The sequence below is a fragment of the Arachis ipaensis genome, chromosome B8 (genome assembly GCF_059453495.1).
Source record: "Arachis ipaensis isolate K30076 ecotype BB chromosome B8, ASM5945349v1, whole genome shotgun sequence".
NCBI lineage: Eukaryota > Viridiplantae > Streptophyta > Magnoliopsida > Fabales > Fabaceae > Arachis > Arachis ipaensis.
Window position 1 is genome coordinate 20,023,838 of NC_142443.1, and position 21,990 is coordinate 20,045,827.

At 32.3% G+C, this 21,990-nt stretch overlaps 2 protein-coding genes and 1 long non-coding RNA gene across 4 annotated transcripts; 1 reads left to right on the forward strand and 2 right to left on the reverse strand.

Annotated features, from left to right (window-relative positions):
• Positions 1–2,802: 2,802 nt before the first annotated feature.
• LOC107610644 (uncharacterized) lies at positions 2,803–3,979 on the forward strand. The gene is made up of 3 exons (XR_002352105.2): positions 2,803–3,202; positions 3,501–3,603; positions 3,708–3,979. It is a non-coding gene; the product is annotated as an uncharacterized LOC107610644 (long non-coding RNA).
• Positions 3,980–8,128: 4,149 nt separating this feature from the next.
• On the reverse strand, positions 8,129–12,230 carry LOC107613277 (G-type lectin S-receptor-like serine/threonine-protein kinase At4g27290). 2 transcript variants are annotated; one of them, XM_088495240.1, is made up of 8 exons: positions 11,982–12,112; positions 10,266–11,901; positions 9,903–10,013; positions 9,640–9,803; positions 9,346–9,556; positions 9,000–9,237; positions 8,759–8,909; positions 8,129–8,667 (listed from the first exon to the last, which is right to left on the reverse strand). In XM_088495240.1, exons 2-8 carry the CDS (start codon positions 11,581–11,583, stop codon positions 8,365–8,367), a joined length of 2,496 nt encoding a protein of 831 aa, XP_088351366.1. In that variant the 5' UTR covers positions 11,584–11,901; positions 11,982–12,112; the 3' UTR covers positions 8,129–8,364. The 2 variants fall into 2 exon arrangements, with proteins under 2 accessions (XP_088351366.1, XP_016170691.1); XM_016315205.3 differs by having other exon boundaries at positions 10,266–12,230.
• Positions 12,231–13,180: 950 nt separating this feature from the next.
• LOC107613278 (calcium-binding protein PBP1) lies at positions 13,181–13,791 on the reverse strand. The gene has a single exon (XM_016315206.3). It carries the CDS (start codon positions 13,666–13,668, stop codon positions 13,309–13,311), a length of 360 nt encoding a protein of 119 aa, XP_016170692.1. The 5' UTR covers positions 13,669–13,791; the 3' UTR covers positions 13,181–13,308.
• Positions 13,792–21,990: the final 8,199 nt, after the last annotated feature.

Here is a 21,990-nt window from a genome sequence, read left to right on the forward strand (position 1 = left end):
ATATGTGTTATTGGCCCCCCATAATATTATTTCTAGATCCGTCCCTGGTTTCTAATACAGTTAATTAACAACTCTAATCAACTGCTGATATGAATACTTATGCATTAAATGTTATACATCAAATATAAAATTAAATTTTTAATACATTAAAAATATATATATTTATTATTATCTTAAAAATAAAATTTCTGATTGTGAGATTGCTCTTTATAATTAAGAATATTATAAAAATTATTTTTAAAATTATAGTGTTCGAAACACATTAATCTAATCAAAATTTAATTTTTATTAGACTAACATTTAGTTTTATAAAACTATCAAATCAAATTTGACATTCTCAATATATACATATATATAAGAAACAAAAAAAATTATTTTGTATTTTATTCCTTTTAACGTGACCAAAGTCACAATAAAATTTAATGAATAAATAAATAAAATCAAATATTTGAATGTAATATAGGTATTAATTTAAAAGAATGATAATTTAATCATAATTAAATAATTAAAATTAAAATAAATTAATTATTAATTTATTAAAAAATCATCTCAATAGAAATAATTGTATCACATATTTAAATATTAAATACTTGAATTAATCATATTAATTCACAAATTTTTAGAAAACAAGAATAAAAATTAAAACATAAAAAGTCAGCTCTGATGCCACTAAAATATTACTTTTTTTCTCTTTCAGTGCATGTTGTAAACACATAATTATCCTTGTGTGTGGTATCAGAATTTTGACTTTTTATGTTTTAATTTTGATTTTTATTTTTCAAAAATTTGTGAATAAATATGATTAATTCAGATTTTTAATATTTAAGCATGTGATGCAGTTAAATTATAATTAAATAATTTTTTTTGTTATGATTTTAATCAAATTTTTATTTGATTTTATTATCATGAATTTGGAACATCACAATTTAATTTAAAACATAATTGGTTAAGATCTTATCCAAATTTAGAATTCAAATTTAAAAATAGAATAACTAATTATTCTTAATTCTCATTTAATATTCTCAATTATCATATTATTATTATATTCTTGGTGCTAGTAAAAAATATAATAATATTCTATTTAAATTAATATAATTATTTATTTGATCAAATTAAAATAATAATTAAATAATTCTATAGCAAATATTAGAATACTCGTTAATATGTAACCTCATAGGTTCAATACTAAGCAAATAGTAAATTAGTCATACTAAATTTACTAATCAAGATTGGCATTTAGAAACACTCCTTAACGACTCGAAATTATGAAGTAATATATTTTTACTAAGAACCGAGAAAAACAAAGTATAATTCGTTCATTTTTCTAGCTCTTGGTTAAACCTTAGAGTATGGTTTGATTGTCAAACTCTAACTTGTTACCATTATTATAATGAATGTGAATGACCAAAAAAACTCATTTCTTCGTTTATTTAATTTCCTTGGTCAAGGTTTTATTCATTTCAGCCATTATAATTATAAAGCTCAAACTCTTTACCGAGAGTTGACGGATCTCTTATTGACTAATTATTAATTTTATAAATATTTAAATCTTACTCAATATCCATTTAACTAGCACCCTAGGGTATTAGGTGCCTGGAATCAAAATATAATAAATACATTATTAATTATTATGATAGTCGTAGGTCAAAGAAACTTTAGTATCATATTTATCTTGAGAATATCCTATTGACAAATATGCAGTAATTATAACCATTAGAAATTCTCAGAATGAGTCAGTTCAATGATCATATCTCTATATGTACCATCTGTATATATAATTTAATAAATGAAATCTATTAATCTTCATCTAATGAAATATATATATATTGATCTTTTCACATTATTAATGTTCTTTTTAATAATCATATGACCAAGAATAATTTGGATTAAATTATAAAAGATTTATCTCTCAATATTATGATCACTATCACAATGATAAATCTCTGAATTTAATCAAATACCTTATTATATTAATCTTTTAATATAATAACAATAACAAATTATTTGACACATAATTAATTAAATTATGGCCATACTAATTATTTCCAACAATCTTTCACTTACACGAGAGTCAATCATGATAGATTAGAATTTGAACATACTATTATCTCAATAGGTTTCATTTGCATTATTTTTTGTATGTGTCGGTGTGAGTTTGTATGAGTTGAATGTTCAATAATTATATGCGTCACTCTGTCACTAATTTTTTTTTCTTTTGTATAAATTTGAATAAATTGACCTTTCTTTTTCATGATATCATCTAATTTAGTAAGGCAAAAATTAATTTATTGTAAATTAGAATTTTATTTAAAGATTTGTTGATTCATAAGACGGAATTTAAATCTTCAATACTTGTTAAAGTGCATTAGTGAACTAATTATTAGACCAATTCAAATTAGTTTGAATAAGTTGACTTTATTGTATCTAAAAATTACATTTTTTTTGTTTTGTCACTAATGAATTGACGAGAGTAATATTCATGTTTTTAGCCTTTCTTCTTTTTATTATTTTTTTTTTTGACGTTGTTTTTGTTGGGTCATTACCATGGTTCTGAAAATCGAACCGGATCAACCAGTTCAACCAAAAAAATTGGAAATCGATCATTTAATTGGTTCGGTTGACTATAAAAATCATTTGGCAAAAATGGTTCAAAAACCGGTCGAACCGGCAGTTAACCGGTGAACCGTCAGAACCGATCGGGTTTTTTTAGAGATTTCCGGTTCTGTGGCTACCTCAAAACGGCGCCGTTTAAGTTTATATAAAAACAAAAAAAAACCCATGCCCTGCCCCAATACCCCCGTATTTGCCATCCCAGACCCCACCCCTCTCTTTCTCTCTGAAAATTGGAGAACCCTAATCCCCAAACGGCCAAACTCCTCTCCTCCGAACTTCGAACGTAGCCTGTAGCCACCATTTCTCTTCGAAGTCATCGTCACTCTTCTCCTCCGCACAGACGGTGGGTGCGATGTCGCGTGTGGAAGGCTGGAAGCTCTGTTCGGTGGAAGTTCGAACGCAGCCCGCAACCGTCATCCCTCTTCTCATCCTTCCTCATTTCGCTGCCGTCGTAGGAAGGTCTCCTACTCTCCTCTCCTCTCCTCTCATCGTTCTCGGTCATCGTCTCCTCTGTTCGACCTCTCTCTCTGTCTTTGCCTGTAGTTCCCGCTCCTCCGTCGCCGTCACTTCCTTTCTTCCCTTACCGCCAGTAAGCACTGTTGCTTGGAATTATTTTTGCTTGTTTTGTAATTTGCACTGTTATTAATAATATTGAGTTGCTGAATGCTGATTTGCAGATTTTGTTAATACTTTTGTTAATTCTGGATTTGCTGATTTTGTTAATACTGGATTTGCTGATTTTGTTAATTTGAACTGGCTTTACTGATTTTCAGTTGCTGAATGATTCTGTATTTTTTTCTGAGTTAATTTTGGTCATGTTTTTACACTTCAGGCTCTCATGTTTTTGCTTTTCTTTTGTATTGATGTTGAAAATGCAATTCTCATAGTGGATAGAGTAAGTTTCTAAACCCAATAAGAAAGCAGTTAATAAAGCATTGTTAGGTGCAAAAGAAGCTATGCTTGAGATTAGATGAGGCTGCAGGTGTTCCTGTAAGTTCTTTTCATTGATTTTACACTTATTATTATGCTTCTTCTGTCTGAATGATGTTGATTATAAATGGGATCTGCTGCTAGTAACTACTGTTTCTTTGCAGTTCATGCAGATTGAACCAGAATCACAAACAAAACTTTTGGATGCTACACTGAACTTGGAAGGAGTGTTGTTGGCTGGAGTTCCAGGAGCACCAGGAACAGGAGGATTTGATGTTGTCTTTGCTGTTACTTTGGGAGATTCAAGCAACAATGTGAAAAAAATATGGAGCTTACTCAATGTTATTTAATATTTAAAATTATTGAATTTAATTATTTGAAATTGTATATTAAATTTTTAATAATTTTATTTAATATTTAATTAAACCGATTGAACTCCGGTTGAATCTCGGTCGAACCGTTAAACCAGTGAATCAGTCACCTTACCGGTTTGTTGACCGGTTCGGTTTTCGCAACCTTGGTCATTACATACAGAGTGGTGTTTTTGTTTGTTTCAGTTTCTCTCTCATTTTGGGCTCACTATTCAGGGCTAGACCTTTCATTATAAGATCTGAAAAGACCAAATTAGACCGGGCCAAACTAAACAATTGTAACTTATATTTGTTAACATGACTCGCATTATTGTAAGTAACCAAAAAGGGAAAAAAGAAAATACACGAGTCACTCACATGGCTGTTTGGATTCTGTCAAGACTGCAGAGGACTGATTCATGTGGAAAATATGTTGGTTCTTGGTTGACATTCCTTAAGAGGGCAGATTAAGATATTGTAATAATTTCTTGTGTGTGTGTGTGTGTTTTTTTTTCAGTTTCCCATGTAATGCAAGTGCTGGTGGTAATGGTATTGTTGTTTCTGGTATTCAGTGAGTCTTGAAATGGAAAGAGTAAAGCAACTTGATATTTCTTGAATGGTATGTGTAAGATGGCTGAGCCATATTTTATACTTGCACAAATAAATGGATCACTACTTTTATCCAAGTAAGATAAACATAGCAACCCTATATTTAATGTATATAAACTTTTGTTTATTTATTTTTTTTGCAATCGTTGATGAATGCTTGACGAAGAAACTCTGATCTTCTTGCAGAGTAAACTGGTGAGAAGGTGTAGGTGACACCATGTGAGACAGTGAGAGTAAGAAACTCTGTCTCACGGTTTAAAATGAGTCATAACCGGCGCTTAGGAAAATAATCTCCTAGCAAGTCTAACAAAGTCAAATATAAGTTGAATAAGAAAATTACAAATATTTTACAAGTTCTAAAATAAATAATTATACATATTTAACAAAAATTAAAATAATTAAGAATTGTTGGATCCTGCCTGTGACATATGGAGCATATACATCTAAAAATTCGACAAAAATAGATACTCATTGCAGATCGTGACTATTGATTAGAATGTTTCACATAGTCAAGCATTTGTTCCTAAAAAATATTTTTAGAAAAATGGATGAGTTTCGCAACTCAGTGACTAGACAATACATTTATAATTCACATGAGACCATATAAACATTATTATTAAAGTAATTTTAATTAGAAAATAGTAGTTGATAATAATAATAAGTGAATCAATAAGAAAGTTCTCATACAGAAATCAAATCAAAAGTTCACACTTGGGCGGCTCCACCTCTAAGGGTAGCCCTTTCCTCTCATGTGTTCTAATAGAATAACAGATCTAACGTGTGGCCTACACGTTAGGCTAGCAACACTCCTACTAGCTGGGGTCTGAGTTAGATGCATCTAAGTTAACGGCGGTTTTTTAATACGAGTCTCCCAAACCAATTCAAAACATATAATTTCAAATACAACCAATCATTTGACCTTTCAAGTATATAAGATATCGAATCAAATCAAATAATACATTCTCATAAAAAATCCCTTTCAATTATATGAATGTCGAATATACTATAAAAATTCAGAGTATATAAGTGAATATCAACAATATTTCAATGTTCCAAAAATACATATTCAAATAAAATTCGAATATTCAAAAATAATACAAACTTCATAAAAAAATATATGGTCTCACAAAAAGATATTCAAGTAAGATAAAAAAGTTTAAAATAGTGCAAAACTTCATAAAAAATATATACAGTCTCATATGCAGATTAAAAATTTGAATTTCACAAAAATAAATATTTAGTTCTAATAAATTCATTATTAAAATCAAATTCAAATCCTTGGTTAATAACTTGTAAGTATAGTCATAAATTCAAGCAGCATATATCAAAATAATTATAGATGTAAAGGCAAATAATTATAAATGTAAAGCCTACTCACAACGTGGTCCTAAGGGACCGAAAAGACCAAACCCAAAGTGCGAAATTAACGGGTGAGGAGGATCGATGTAAAATGAAATGAAAAGACACAGGATTTGGACTGGGGCAGTGGAAAGTTGCGGCTGCAACAACAGCAACATCCATTTCTTATTGCAACGTCAATGATCATAGCACCCAGAGAAAATATTGGATTCAAATTGAATGGAAGACAACAAGAAATAGTGTTGGAAAATCCAAGGTAAAGCAGAGGTTCAATAAAATCAGAATGGCAGGATACGGAAGTGAAACAGATTCAAGGAAAAAGAGCGAACCAGAACGGCAACAATGGCAGCGGACAGCTCGACAGTAGCAAGGAGGTACGGCGGCAAGGTGGCAGCGCTGCTTCTTCTCCCTCACGAACTCGCCTCCTTCTCCCTCCTCTGTTCGCGGCTCACGGCGGCGGCAACAGCTTCATCAACAGCGACGCAGCAGTGGTGAGGGAATGGCAGTCTCCGACGGCGTGCTAGGCAGCAACCAGGCGTGACAGAGCTGGCGGCGTCCTCTCCTCCATCGCGTTTCCCGCAGCGGCAGCTCTCTGCCTCAACGTCTCACTCTCTCCCCTCTTCGTCAGCGCTGACGGCAACGCGTGGGACAGCGGCTCCACGACGGTAAGGCGCGATGCCGGTGTGCTCCAAGGCGACGACAGTGACGGCGGACAGCCTCCCCTTCCTCTCTTCTCTTCTCCGTTTCCTCATTCTCCCCTTTCTCTTTTCTTTGCTTCCGTTCCTTCTCCCTCTTTCTCTGAAATGTGTGTGTATGTGTGTAAGAGGGAGAGTGTGAGTTTTATTTTGAGATTAGGGTTAGGGTTTGATAAAAGGGATAAGGGTAGAATAGGTATTTTGATAAAATTAGAGGGTAAATCTAAAATGTTTCCACAAAAAAAAAAAATCTTGGGATATTACATTCTACCTCCCTTGGAAAAATTTTCTCCCTCAAAAATTAATACAGTATAAAAAATGTTACATGGTTTTAGCCTTTTACCAAGCATGAGAAAGGAGTATAATCAGGTGCAAAAGTTACAACATAGGTGTGTTAAAATGATGCAGTTGACATTAACTGACTCCTGTTCCCTAGACAACTCAGATATACAAAGCCTTCATTCGTCAATCTCTTCAAAATTCAATCTTACTTTATAATCTCCTTAGTTTTGTTGTTTGTATCCATGGTAGCAACCAATCTTATGTCAAGCCTTGGAATTATAATTTTCCAAACTTCAGCATTGATAAGCTATGGTCACGGTTTAAGGAGGGGTGATCATAGGGGCTATGATCACGGTTTTCGGGAGGGGTAACCATAGAGGTTATGGTCACGGTCAAAACCGTGGCAATAAATAAGGCTATGGTCACGGTTTTTGGGAGGGGTGATCTTAGAGGTTATGGTCACGGTCAAAACCATGACCATAGATATGGCTATGGTCACGGTTTTTGGTGGGGTGACCATAGATAAGGCTATGATCACGGTTTTGAGAAGGGGTGACCATAGAGGCTATGGTCACGGTAAAAAAACGTGGCCTAAAGTGCTATAATTTGATCATAGAAACCGTAACTATAAATAAAAAAAACTGTGGCCATAGGTCTATGGCCACGAGAGAATAGGCTACGGCAGAAAAACCGTGACCATAGACCTATGGTCACCCTTTTCACTAGCTATGGTCACAGTTTTTCACCGTGACCATAAATTTTTTTTTTTTTTGTAGTGACATTTCAGTCACACTTTCTTTTAAACATTTTGTCAATCAGAATTTCAACCGATGATTTGTAAATATTCTGAACTAATCATCATATATGTATCTAATGCTTTATAAATACTTTTATTATATCTATATAATTTATGATATTATATTATTATTTAGCTTTTCTTCTATTAATGATGCTATTTTGATGAAGATCCTTTGGAGAATTCTGAGTGAATAATAAGAAGCACTATGGGCGAATGTTCTTTATACCCAAGTATGGTAGATAGCATAATCTTGCTTGGAGATTGGAATAAAAAGGGCCATTGTTGAAACAGATGTTGTAATGATTTCTTGTGTGCTTTGAATTTATATGGTTTGAATATCTCAGTCATGCCTTTTTGGTTGATTCTGGTCTTGAAATGGAAAAGAGTAAATCAACTTGATATTTCTGGAATGGTATGTGTGAGATGATTGAGCCATATTTTATACTTATACAAATAAATGCACCACTATTTTTATCCAAGTTAGGACCATCTGAAAAAAATCTTGATGGATGAACCTATATTATAAAAACAAAGAAGAGACAAAATAAGCTAATTCAATTACAAATACAATGGAAATCTAAGAAAAACACCACCTACATATACAAATGCTACATCTATAGTTCCATTCCCAATTGTGTGCATATCAAAGTAGAATAAGTGGTACTATTAAAACACAACATAATGTGCACAACACAAAGATCTAAGTTGGTGTTACATAAATGATCCACTAACGAGGCTCTAACATCGTGACACTGATTTCATTGGTAGAAGAAGATATTTGTTTGCTAGAAGAATCTACTTCAAAAGAGTACTTCTCAGTGAGGAAAGCAGGTTCCTTAGGTTGGGACAAGGGACCCTCACTTCCTAGCATCACAACCACATTTGACATTGTTGGCCTATCTTCAGGGTTCTGTTGCACACATAGAAGACTTATGTGGATGCAACGCAATGCTTCTGATAAATCACATGAATTCTCCATGCAAGGATCAATCAACTCTAGTGGCCTGTTTTCTTTCCACAGTATCCATGCCTAAAACATTTAAAACACATGTCATTATCAATTAAGGTTTGTTAATTGCAACAAGGAAAAGGTAAAACCACTATTTTTTTTTTCCACTTACATGTCCGATAAGGTTTATATAGTTCTTTGATTGAGAAAATCCTCTGTTCTTTTTACCACTTACTATCTCCAAAAGTAATACGCCATAGCTAAAGACATCGGATTTGACTGAGAATAGTCCATGAATAGCATATTCAGGTGCCATGTAGCCGCTAAAAGGAAATATTAGAAAAGAATAATTGTAGAGATTGTTATTAGGCAGCGATAGATGAAAGTTACAAAATATAGTGATGTTAACTTACTATGTTCCAACCACCCTATTTGTATTTCCTTCTGTTTGATCACCTCCACAAGTTTTAGCCATGCCGAAATCGGATATTTTGGGATTCAACTCGCTGTCAAGTAACACATTACTCGCTTTAAGATCTCTATGTATTATCCTTAACCTAGAATCTTGATGAAGATAAAGCAGTCCTCGTGCAACTCCGCAAATGATGTTGAAGCGCTTAGACCAATCTAAAACTTTACTTTTGGCATGATCTGTCAAGAACAGCAGTATTATTAACTCAACCCCCAACAAATATATTCAAATGTTATGAAGACAATGGAAAAGTACACTTTTAAAAAGAAAAGGGAAGATATTCATACCAAAGATAATAGAGTCTAGGCTTTTGTTAGGCATGTATTCATAGACAAGCATCTTCTCATCTCCTTGAATACAGCATCCAAGAAGCTTAACAAGATTTCGATGCTGAAGTTTAGCAATCAATATCACTTCATTCTTAAATTCATTCAATCCTTGTCCAGAACTCCGTGAGAGTCTCTTCACAGCAATTTCTTGTCCATCTGCTAAGGTACCCTATAGTTTTTCATACATAATAATCACATAATCAACATATAACTTAATTAACAAGTTATAAACTCAACAAGATTCGTAATTACCATGTATACGGTTCCGAATCCACCTTCTCCAAGTTTATTGCTGAATGAGAAGTCACCAGTTGCTTTGACAATTGTAGCAAGATCAAAGATTGGAAGCTCTAGATCTTCTTTATCACCTTCATCATCATGTTTCTCCACCAATAACTTCTTCTCTGTGTTCTTAGCTGTAGTAAATCCATAATGATCAACAATATGCAATTAACAACCACCACAACCACAAGCACATAAACATTAAAATGTTAAGCCAATAGTAAGAAAGCTACCTCTTAAGCTTATGATTCTCTTGCCTATAAAGTACAAAACCAGAGACACCACAATTACTGAGGCAAGGCTGATTGATATCACTGCCAACTTCATGTTATGACCTCTCCTACCTTCATGATTTAAGCATAAAAGAGCAAAGTCAGTTATGTAGAAAATAAAAGAAAGAAAGAAAAGGTTAAGGCAAATGCAGAGAAACACAGCAGAGTGAAAAATCATTTCTAACTTCCTAAATCCTAATCATAGTTACTAGAAAGCTAGCATGAGGACTAGTATACGGTTCTTTTTGGTATCTGTGATTAAATTACAAGTATTTCCTTGAAAAGAATACGGTAATGAATACATGAAGGGATCAAGAATCTTACCTATCGCCGAGCTTTTCATTCGAATATAAACATCTTGACCACCACCACCAGAAAACTGTCGAATATCTTGGAGCTCACTGAACCACATTAAACAGCCACTACCTTCTCCTCTAACATCCGAATTCGCATACGCTTTACAGGAACAATTCTTCAAGCATTTATCCCTGCATTGATTAAGATTCATACTCTGATTGACCCAAGAATGTGAAGTATCTGGATACTTCAATCCACTGAATTTCATAAACCCATCTTTGCTGGTATCATTACAGCTCAATTTGTCAGTAAGTATGCATCCTTGAGTCCAATCCATCATGTCCCAACTCTGCTGCGATTTAGGCTCAAAACCTGTCAAACACTGGCACACTGGCGAATCACCTATGATACAATTTGAATTAGGACCACAGAGACTATAAGAGTCACAGTTATCTCTAGGCACAGAAGCATATAGCCTCCAAGATTTGGCATCTTGAATCCAAATATATCGCTGGCGAGTAAGCAATGTTTGGTTCATAACAACCCTTGAAATCATAGACTTATTTGTGAGATTGAATGTGTAGTAAACTTCATCATTGTTGGATACAAACTTGAACTCGAAAAGCGGATTAGTCTTCAACTCCGGCGCACCGCTGAATCCAATACCAATCCATGGACCGCCACGATAGAATTCATCAGAGCCTTTCCACATCATAACTTGAGGAACACCTACAATTGAGATACTCCAAGAAAAGTCACCTGGTGATGGATCATCCCAATTCTTCCAAGCCGTTACACGCCTCTCTAGACCAGTTTTAAGGTCCCATCCTAGCTTCATTCCTGGCAAGAGTGTGTCACAAGGGTAATCAAAGCTTTGCCATAGAAATTGTTCAGGATCTTGGTCAGTTTCATCTCTCAGAACTAGATTCCCGGAATCTAAGAGCTGAAGAATTGGACTCTGCGCCTTCTTTGTTGACTTTGCTGACCAAATTACACTGCCATTTTGGTTAACTAGATCAAGATTTCCCTCATTGTTTATATGCAGCATGCTAGATTTTTCTTTGACAGGGTTGGCTCTATTTGCAACCCAAACAACTGTTCTTACTGGAATATTATGGTACCATATCCCCAAGTAACGGTTTTCAGAACTTCCGGGGCTGAAGAAACCAAATTCAAAGCTTCCACCTTGTGAAACCAAGGTTTTCCCTTCAGGAAGTTGCTGAGACATGGAAATTGAATGAGTTTCACTTGAGACATGTTGAGAGAACAAGAGAATCTCACTGAGAAGAAGCAAGAATAGTGGAAGATGATTCTTCTTCAAACTTTGATTGTCCTGATTATCCATAAGCTTTGATAGAAAAGAGAAAAGAAAGATTTCTATCAAAATGAAAAGAAAAGAAAAGACAGATAGATAGAAAGGTTAAGAACATGAAATGAAACTCTCTCTCTCTCTCTCTCCTGACTCAGTGTTTTGGACTTTGGTTGAAACTTGTGACGTATCAATGTGTGTAGTTTTGTCTGTTCTTGCTACCATGAAAAACGTGACGCAACCTTCCTATAATTCTGGCATCAGATCCTCTTCGGATGTTGGAAAAAATGGCTGCAAGAGATTGAGATTCTTGTGGAATTCTAAAATATCTTCTGCTATTTTGGTATGAAAATGCTACATGAAAAACGTTGGAGTCAATGAGTGGAAACAAGTCAACACTAAAATGCACTGAAAGGAAAAAGTTGATGACTTACCACAGTAAAGTTGTTTGAAACAACTGAACATCAAGAATATATTAGAAAAATAAACATAAGTAGGTGGTTTTCAATTAGATAAATAAATAAATAACTGCAGCAGGTACAATTCTGAAATGAAATGCTCCTAATCTCTGAATTGACATTCATGAATGGCTAGTGGAAATTTCACAATTTATTCTATATGCATATTTTATTTTATCAGGTAGAAAGATTTGTGTTAACAATTTTCCTTTTAGACACAGATACTGTCTAAAAAATCAGGAGTTCAAATTTGGTATGCAAACTTTGAAGAATATCTCTGTGTTTATCCTATCAATCAGTATCAACTTTACTTGCCTCACAGGTTAGTTGTGAACATCAAAGGCCATAAAGTAAGTTTGATTCTTTTTCCAATCTTGATAATGATACTGATTCTAGAATTAAGGAAATATGTAACTATATGGACAGTTGAGAAATTTTGCATGTCAGGAGTCACTTTCTGTTATAGCTTCTTCAAATATTTCCTAGGTATTGTCCAAAATTTTTCATTCTAGATTCTAGAAGCACAAGATGAATCAAACAAATAAATATATACATATATGCCACTTGTGAGAGTGGATCCTCTCCAGTAAAAAAAAAAAAACTAGATGGTGTCCAGTATAAGATCTCATCTTTCATTGTTTTCTCTCCTATTTAATTTTGATCCCACTTATAGAATTAAAGATGAGAGATCACGCTTTATTCCTTCAAATATTAAAAAAATAGAGAGGATCCATTCCTGCCACTTGCTGTTCTTGATGCATCAATAATTCAATATGCATTAAGAATTAGTCCACAAAGAAGTCAATAAAGGGCATAATGGAGTTGAAAAGTCCACACCAAAATACAGCTTTTGAAAATAACTCTCCCTTATGAGCTGCAAGGCCTATTAAAGTTTTGAGTGACAAATATTTAATAACCCTCTTTTATTTTTCATTGGTGTTCTCTCTCTTATTTACTTGTTTTTTTTTTATTCTGTGATTAGTTGAGTCAAGTCTATATAGGTGGTCGCTAATTTGGACTAATTCACAACCAGTTCATAACAGCTTTTTTATCAAGGCCAGCATCAGAAATTGTACCAAACGAAACCATAAATTTCTCAGATCTGAAAAGGGGTAATGATTTTTTGTTAGCAGTTTTAAGCATAGCAATAATTGTATTGAGCTGAAAATAACATATCAAAATGAATCACGTCTTCTGTCATTTCATTTAATTTCACATCTTTCTCTTTCAATTCTTACACAAAGATATGGTAAAATAAAATTAGCCCCAAATGACTAAAATTAATTGTAAAAAGGAAAAAAAATTAGAAAGAATAATCTTGGAGTTCTTGTTGAAGAACATGGTCGAGCCACAACTTTGAACCTTCCATGAGTTCAGGGCTCAATCTGAACATCAAAACACAGAACTCCATCTGGTTGAGTGCACCATCACCATCAAAGTCCCCTTCCAAGACCATTGACTTAAGGTCCTCATCACTCAACCCTTGAAGGCCAAGCAAAGCTGAATTCTTCTTGAGGCTCTCAAACGTTATAACCCCTTTATCTGAATCCTTCAAGAGATTGAAACCGTTGCATAGCTCATCAATTAGGCCATCCCCACCAAGCTTGTTGGCCATGAAGGGCAAGTAGTCTTGGAACTGAGTCTGAGAGTTTTGTGCAGCCATAAATACAATCAAATTAAAATACCAACTTGAAGAAGAGAGAAAAATAAATGGTTAATTGGTTATTGAAGGTATGAGTATGGTGGATGAAAAAGTGAAGGTATGAGTATATATAGAGAGATTGGGAATGTTGAGTAGAATTTCCAAGAAAGAGAGGGGAATGAAGAATGGGGCATAGATTCATTGAAGACAACTAAGCAAACAGAAAATGGGGCAAATAAAATAAAATAATAATATAAACTTGGTCAGATACAGAACACACACGGTTTACTTTGGAGTTGGGAGTTCAGTTGCACTTTCATATGAGGTCTTTCCTCGAAGGTTGTCTTCAGGGGTAGAATCGTCCACATGGGGAATTTTGATTCCATTTTGTCTTCTTTTAATACGGCAATTGATTTTGTGGTCTCACTGCTTCGTGGCATGTTCACATTTTTTTTATTTATTACAAAATTTGGAAAATGGCTGGACGGCTCTTCACTGGGACAATGAGCTTCAAGTCCGCAGCATGTTTTTCTTAAACACAATTAATCAAAGTATAATATATATAATCACCAAAATAATTTAGAATCACTTATTAGAGATTCCAATGAGAGTTAGCGAATAGGATGTTTGAAAATGATTAAGAGTAATAATATTTTGTAAGGAGAATTATTTATTATTTAGAGATGATGTTTTTTAATTTGTGATGTGAGTTAAGGGTTATTATACATTAGATTTGGGTTAATTTTTTTGTATATTGAAAAAATGTTGGTGTAATATTCAATTATTAGATTTTATGGTATTTTTTAAAATTGTTAGAGTAAGTTAAAATATACAATATAAAGAGACATATTATCAATACAATGGGACGTATTATACTGTTTCCACAATTTTAAAAAATATCATAAAATCTAATGATTGAGTATTACACCAACATTTTTTTAATATACAAAAAAATAAAATTTAGAATTAGCATGTTGACTTTCGTTTGATTATAAAAAATGTAAACACGGTGACAGACATTATACCAAAAATGACAATAAAATTAATCATCAAAGTTTCCTTCTCTTTAAGAGAAATTTAAGAATAATTTTAAAATGAGACTATCCTTCTGTTTACCTTTAATTTTTTTTAACTTATTTAATTCATAAAAACAATAATTAAAAGTTATTAAATGTTGATATATAAATATATAATACGTATTTATATTTTAGTTATAATTTTTACATAAAAATTATGTTAATTATTTTTACATAAGCAATTGCTATAATAAAACATTAATTAACAGTATTTATTAAAATTATCAATCACTAAAAGTTTATACTTTTATATTACAAAAATTCACTAGAAGCATAATATTTTTTATGTTAGTTCTTAAATTGATATTTGGTTGATGTCACTAGTTTGACGACTTTGCGTGGCGGAGTAAACACTTGATAGGGAAACGGAGCTAAATGGTAGGTCAACTACGAAAACTCCAAGTCAATCTAGAAGAACCATGGCTAGCAAGAAAAAACACTGCCGTGTCTAGGACTTGCAACGAGAAGGGTTGCATAGAGTTTATGTTTTTAAATTTGCTCTTATTTTATTTTTTTTGGGATTTCACAAATATAATATAGCACATTTAACATAATTATAAAAATTCAGCAATATAAATAATAGTAATAAAAATTTAAAAATTATACACAAATATCAAAAGTTAAACTGAAAGCCAAATTGAATAAACAACTTAACTAAAACCTTCTAAAAAGAAAAAAAACAAAAAAAAATAAGAAATTATTTTAAAAATATCTTATAAATAAATTATTTTATATTTATCTTTTAATTAAAAATATTTATTTTAAAATTATAATAATAGACAGCTTTTAGAAGAGGATAAATCACTGTTTTTTTAATTTTTTATAAATATTTTAAATAATTTTTTAAAAAATCACAGGTTAATTTTAAAAATTATATCAAATAATAATAAAAAATTTTTTATAATTTAAAAGTTATATTAAAAAGGGCTTCTTCAAATGGGCCTCGAGTATTGGTGCCTTTTATATTTTTTGTCAAAAATGGAGTTTTTGGTTAGGTTATCATTAGCCCAATAATCTTTTCTTGATGCTAACGTTACAAGCGAACACTACAACAATGCTCAAACTCAAAAATCCCCACTAGTAAAAACTCCAGAAATTCTTCTTAGCCTCAACTATAATCAATACAAACATTGGTCTGGCCCAGACCAAAATAAAAATTAAAAAAAAAAAACATCGGTCTAGCTATGGTGGTATCATTAACTCCCAAGAGTAGGGGTGGCAATGGGTAGAGTAGGATAGGGTTTGGAGTCAACCCTAACTCTATCTGCGAGTTGAGATTTTTATATAAACTCAACCTTATCCTACCCGCGAATTGAGAATATCTCAACCCTAACTCTATCCGCTCTTAACCCGCGGGTATCCGACCCTACCCACGGGTTACAAAAAAAGATGTAACATTATTATATAACTTGATAATTTACAATAAAACTTATTTTTTATGTAAAAAAAAGTTTATTAAATTATCAATTAATGATCTTCTTTTAATGATTAAGGATCTTTTGCATTTAGTGAGAGGTCTTTGGTTCAACGTCCACTTAAAACATTTTTATATAAGTATATAACATATACATATATAGGATGTGGGTTAGTCGGGTAGGGTTGAGGTTCAACCCGCACCCTACCCGACCCGCACAGAATTCTACCTGCACTCTATCCTACCCGTTGCGGATCGAGTTGGCAACCTACCCGACTGGATGAGGTCGGGTTGCGTACCCGTGGGTAGGGTACATATTGCCACCCCTACCCAAGAGTCCCTGAAATTATTGGTGGTTACTGATTTGAAGATGCTACCATAGCTGGTTTTGAGATTAACTAGGGGCGAATAGAAATCTTTGCTCAGCAATTAAGAAAAAAAAAAAAACTTTGTTCAAGAACTAATTTAGGTTAGTCAAGTGATTAATTCACTCATCTATTTAAGTAAGTATTTGGGATTTAAATTTCGCTTTGTACATGCAGCAACTCATTGACCAATGATAAATTTTTAAATAGAACTCAAATCCACGACGAAATTATCCTTAACCTGTCCGATTGGAGAATCTCAACCAAAAAAAATTCTTTGCTCAGCGGAATTACTATTTTGTATTTTCCTTTTCTCCCGGTTTTTGTGAGAGGAATTAATTGCGTTAATAGCTGGAAGAAGAAATAAGAATAGACATAACAATAGACAAAGTCCTACTTGACCAAAAGCAAAAATCTCAAGTCCTCAAGAAATTTAGATAAGATATTTTTTTATTTTCAAAAATTATTTCTGTTAAATAAATTGATCTCTTTTATTATTTTAAAGGAGGCTAATTTATTTTAGAATAAATTTTTAAAAATTGAATTATTTTATAATAAAATTATTATAAACCTATTTATTCATATGTATATTAAAAATTTTATTAAAAATGACAAAAGAATCAATTAATTTGAAAATATAAATATCTGCTCTAAATCATCTAAAATTTTAAAAAATAATTTAGATATTTACTCTAAATATAAATATCAATGTTTGTTTGAAGGAACACGTTCACTATCAGTTAAATTATATAAAGGAATTAGTTAATATAAATTCTAATCAATTAAAAATATTTCTATAAAAATATATAAAATTTAAATTTTAATATATATTAAAATAAAAGTTTAAATTTTTTATTAATATTGGTATATATTTTTCGAGTATACACTAGTTAAATTCTTAACCTAAATATTATATAAACTAAAATAAATGAACATTACAAATTTACAATCTACTCATTAAATAATTATATGTTTAAGATTAAAATGCTAACTTAAAATTTTTATTTTTTCAATATGATTTTTCTTACCTTTAATACATTAGAGAAATTTAATACAAATTTACTCTAAAATAAATTAAAAAATAAAGTTAGTACTAAGGTGGCTTGCGGAAGTATATTAAGAGACTATGAAAAAAATGTTTTAGCGTATTACAATGCAAATTTAGGTAGTTGTAGGATGATTCTAATAGGGTTTTGAGTATTTTATTGGGTTTAAATTTGATCTTAAATAATATATATATATATATATATATATATATATATATATATATAGAAGTGGATTTTAAAATATAATAGTAAGTTTCTGTTTAAAAAAAAAGTGTTAATTTTGGTTGAAACATCCATCATGAGTTTTGAGAAGCGAATACTTACATTGTGTAAATAAACTAATATAACAAGGACATGAATTTTAATTGAGATGTCATTTTTTCTTTTTTAATTCTCTCATGTAATTTTTAAATTTTCATGCAGACTTCATTAAAATGATATTTTTTAAGATAGTTTTTGTCATTTTTTTTATGTTTTATTGTTTATAAAAAAATTAATTTATATTATATAATATTTTTAGTCAATAATTAAATATCTTTAGTTTAATAGTCTAATATTATATTTTTAATTAAAACTTTTAAATATGATTAATTAATTATTAGTCTAAAATAATAAATTTTATATTAATCATATAATATTATTCATTATATTATACTTGCTCACTAAATCCATATAAAAATAACATTATTATAATTTGAACTCTTTTGTATAGGATTTGAATTCATCCTTCCACGAAGAGATAATTAGAAATGATACCTATCTGTGGATACTAATTATATATATATATATTAAGTGAATGTTAAATTAAGAACTTCTACCATAATATAAAAGACTTTTAACAATTGAGTCAAGGTTATCATTATATTTTGTTTATATAAAAATTAATTATATTTGGTGATACATAAATATTAAATTATAGCACAAATTTTAATTTTTTTACTGAGATTATCCCTACTTAATAACTCACTCTAATCTCTTCTTTCAATCTTTTTGTGTCTTTTCGTTGAAAATTCTTACTCCCTCGACTATTTTTTTTGCCGATGTTCTGTGTCCGTGCTCGTGTTAGCCGTGGTCGTCGTACTCGTGTGTTTTCTTTTATGTTTGTTCTTTGTTGTACTATATAAAATTGAACATTTAATATTAATTATATTGTTTGTGTTAAATTTTTAATTTATATACTTATTTAATTATATAATAATATTATATCTTTCTATTAATACGTAAATAGAATTAACTTCAACATATTAAATGGGAGTACGTACTCCTCATATAACGTTCCATGAGTTCATCCACATTCTGTTAGGGTTTCACTGCGCCACCTCCATGGTTGCACCTTTGTCTTTTCTTCGTTAAAGTCTTTTCCATTTTCTTCTACTTTCTTCTCTTAATTTCTTTCAAACTTAGTTCCCTAATTTTTGTTTTCTCTCCCAATTCATTCCTCTTTTAATTCTTTCCGTTTTCTAATTCACTCATTTCATATATCTTATTTCCGTCTGGAATCATTAAATACCAATTCTGATTTTCTCTACCCATGAACAACAAATCAGAGACTCAAAACTCTCGTATAATTGATAGGATGATTTGATCGTTTTAGCTTATGAAGATGTTTCTGAAGGAATTCAAGCCTGTACACGGAGCCTGTCCGGAAGAATTTTCTCAGATCGGATCTTTTCCGTAGGTACCATGGGAGGAGCTCTCTATGCAATATGGAATAAACCAGAAGGATTCAGAGTAGTCGAAAAATCCAGGAACCAGTTTCAATTTTTCTTTGAGAATGACTCTGATGTGACTCGAATTGAGAGGGGTTCGCCTTGGTTATTCAAGAGTTTTGTTATTCATGTTCGCAGATGGAGGATAATCACATTTCTTCTTTTTCTGTATGGGCACAATTTTGGAGATTGCCTGAACAATACAAAACGCTTGAGGTTGGCCGAAAATTGGATGGAAGACTTGATCAAATTGAAGATGTTGCTCTATTTGAAGTTAGAGGCAAAGATACATGCATAGTGAAGGCTAAAGTGGAATTGAACGGTGATAAAGAGTGAGGGATACATTGAAATTGCTTGATCCTAATCAGAAAATGCTGGAAATTAAAGTATGCTATAAACGTATAGGTATGTTCTGTACTTATTGTGCAAAATTGGGGCATGAATCTAAGAACTGCCAATTTTTTATTGATGATTCTGCCCAAAACAATATCAAAAAAGATAGAGTTGGTGAATGGCTTAAGGCATATCAAGTCTGTAGGCGTTTAGCTGAAAAGAGAGCTTCCTTCAATCCTAACCAACCTCGGGATGGTTATATTCCAGCTCAACCAAAGAAAAAATCTCCACCTGTTTGGCTTTTTGATAGTTTCTCAAAAATGAGTGTGCAAGATGATCAGAAAAAATAGAATAATGAAAATATTGCTGCCAATACAGGTTCTAGAGCAGAAAATGATGGTGAATCAGAAAACACAGGTACGGCTACTGATACTAATTCTTCTTTTAATGCTTTATTAGAGATATCCTATCCCATGAATAATGTCCAACACAATAACAACGTCATATCCAAGCTTAAAAATGAGAACAAAAAGCCAAACCTGAAACAACTTGCCAGAAAGTCTGTGATAGGTTTCAAACAGAGGAGTGGAGGTAATGGTACTGAAAATATTTCAAAAAAAAAATTGTCTCAATGATATTGTCTCTGATGCTATGACGGTGGATGGTGCCAACCTTCAAGTGGCACCCAAAGTAATATAAAACTGCTCTCGTGGAATTGTCGAAGTTTGAGGAGACCCCTGACAATCCACAATCTTAAAAGGATTTGCAAATTCTACTCCCCCGAGGTTGGTTTTATCTGTGAAACAAAAAATCAATCTCGACAAGTTGAAGAAAAACTAAGATCTTGTGGTTTCAAGGAATGGTTTATTGTGGATCCGGATGTATTATTAGGGGTTTGGCAATGGCATGGAGGGATGGTTGTACTGTTCAGATTTTACAGCATGGTAGATTCTTCATTGCGGCATCAGTTCTGACAGCTGGTTCTAATGATCCCTATGGTGTTCTAGGTGTTTATCTCAGTTCAAATGATCAACATAGATTGGCTCAGTTTGCTGAATTAACTTCAGTCACCCAACAATTCAATAGTAAGATTGTGTTAATGGGTGATTTTAATGCCATTTCTAATCAATTGGAGAAAGTAGGTGGGGGTGCTAAATATCCTTCTTCTATTGAAACCTTTAACAGTTTTATTGATGATAAATCCCTGATTGATATTGGTATGGTCGGAAGACCATTCATTTGGTCGAATAGACTGAGGGGTGATGAGTTGATACAGGAAAGGCTGGACTGATTCCTGGTAGGAGTTGATTGGCAGCAACTCTATCCCAATGCAACGGTTCTTAGACTGTTAGAATCAGGGTCGGATCGCTCCCCTCTTCTCTTAGACTCTAATCCAAGAACTGAGAGATCTAAACACCGATTCAAATTCTAGAAAAGATGGTGTTCCAATGATGAAATAAGGCAGATTGTTAGAGAGGTTTGGCACGAACAGATTGATGGTTCAACTATGTATATCCTAGCTCAAAAAATAAAGCGTTGTCGGCATAAGATTGTCAAATGGCAGCAAGAACACAGATCTAATTCAAAGGTGGAGATTGATTTACTACAGTTTGAATTAGAGGAACTTCGTTTAGCAGGAATTCATGGAGGCGACATCATTTCAGAAATAGAGGACAAACTTGAAAAAGCATTGCAAAATGAGGAATCTTATTGGAAAGATAAGTCTAGAGTCAAATGGCTCAAATCCGGTTATCAGAATACAGCTTTCTTCCATCCGAAATTTAGAAATCGAACTCGACGGAATAAAATTTGGCAACTAACTAGCAGTGATGGTGAAGTGGCTACTTCAAATGCTGGTATTACTTCTGTGGCTGAATCTTATTTCAAGGACATCTTTTCCTCCACTTGTCATGAGAACACTGAACCTCTATTTACTGATTTTGAACCTAAGGTTACAGCTCACATGAATCGTAGGCTTCAAAGACCAGTGACTATGGAGGAAGTGAAACGTGCAACATTTAGCATTCATCCTCAAAGTGCTCCAGGAGATGATGGTATGACAGCAAATTTTTTCAAAGCTTCTGGAACATACTTAGTGGTGATGTGTTTCGAGCAGTTAAGATCATCTTTTCAGGGGGCAGAATTTTGAAGGGTTTTAACCACACTCAAATATGTCTTACTCCTAAAATTTCTGATGCTAAAGATATGACTCAGGTAAGACCAATAAGCCTATCATCAGTCTTTTACAAGATTATCTCCAAAGTATTTGTATATAGACTTCAGGGTATGATGAATAGATTAATTAGCCCTACGCAGAGTGCTTTTATTAAAGGCAGATTAATCTTTGATAATATCCTAATTGCTCACGAGTGTATGCATTACTTGAAGAACAAAAAAGGG

Bases quoted from the DNA above. Each gene is read 5' to 3' on its own strand.
- LOC107613278 (XM_016315206.3), bottom strand. From the start codon at position 13,668: ATGGCTGCACAAAACTCTCAGACTCAGTTCCAAGACTACTTGCCCTTC.
- LOC107613277 (XM_016315205.3), bottom strand. From the start codon at position 11,583: ATGGATAATCAGGACAATCAAAGTTTGAAGAAGAATCATCTTCCACTA. The intron at 9,804-9,902 runs GTAGCTTTCTTA...GATTTACTACAG, and splicing joins GAGAATCATAAGCTTAAGAG to CTAAGAACACAGAGAAGAAG. The intron at 9,238-9,345 runs GTATGAATATCT...TGTTCTTGACAG, and splicing joins CCTAGACTCTATTATCTTTG to ATCATGCCAAAAGTAAAGTT.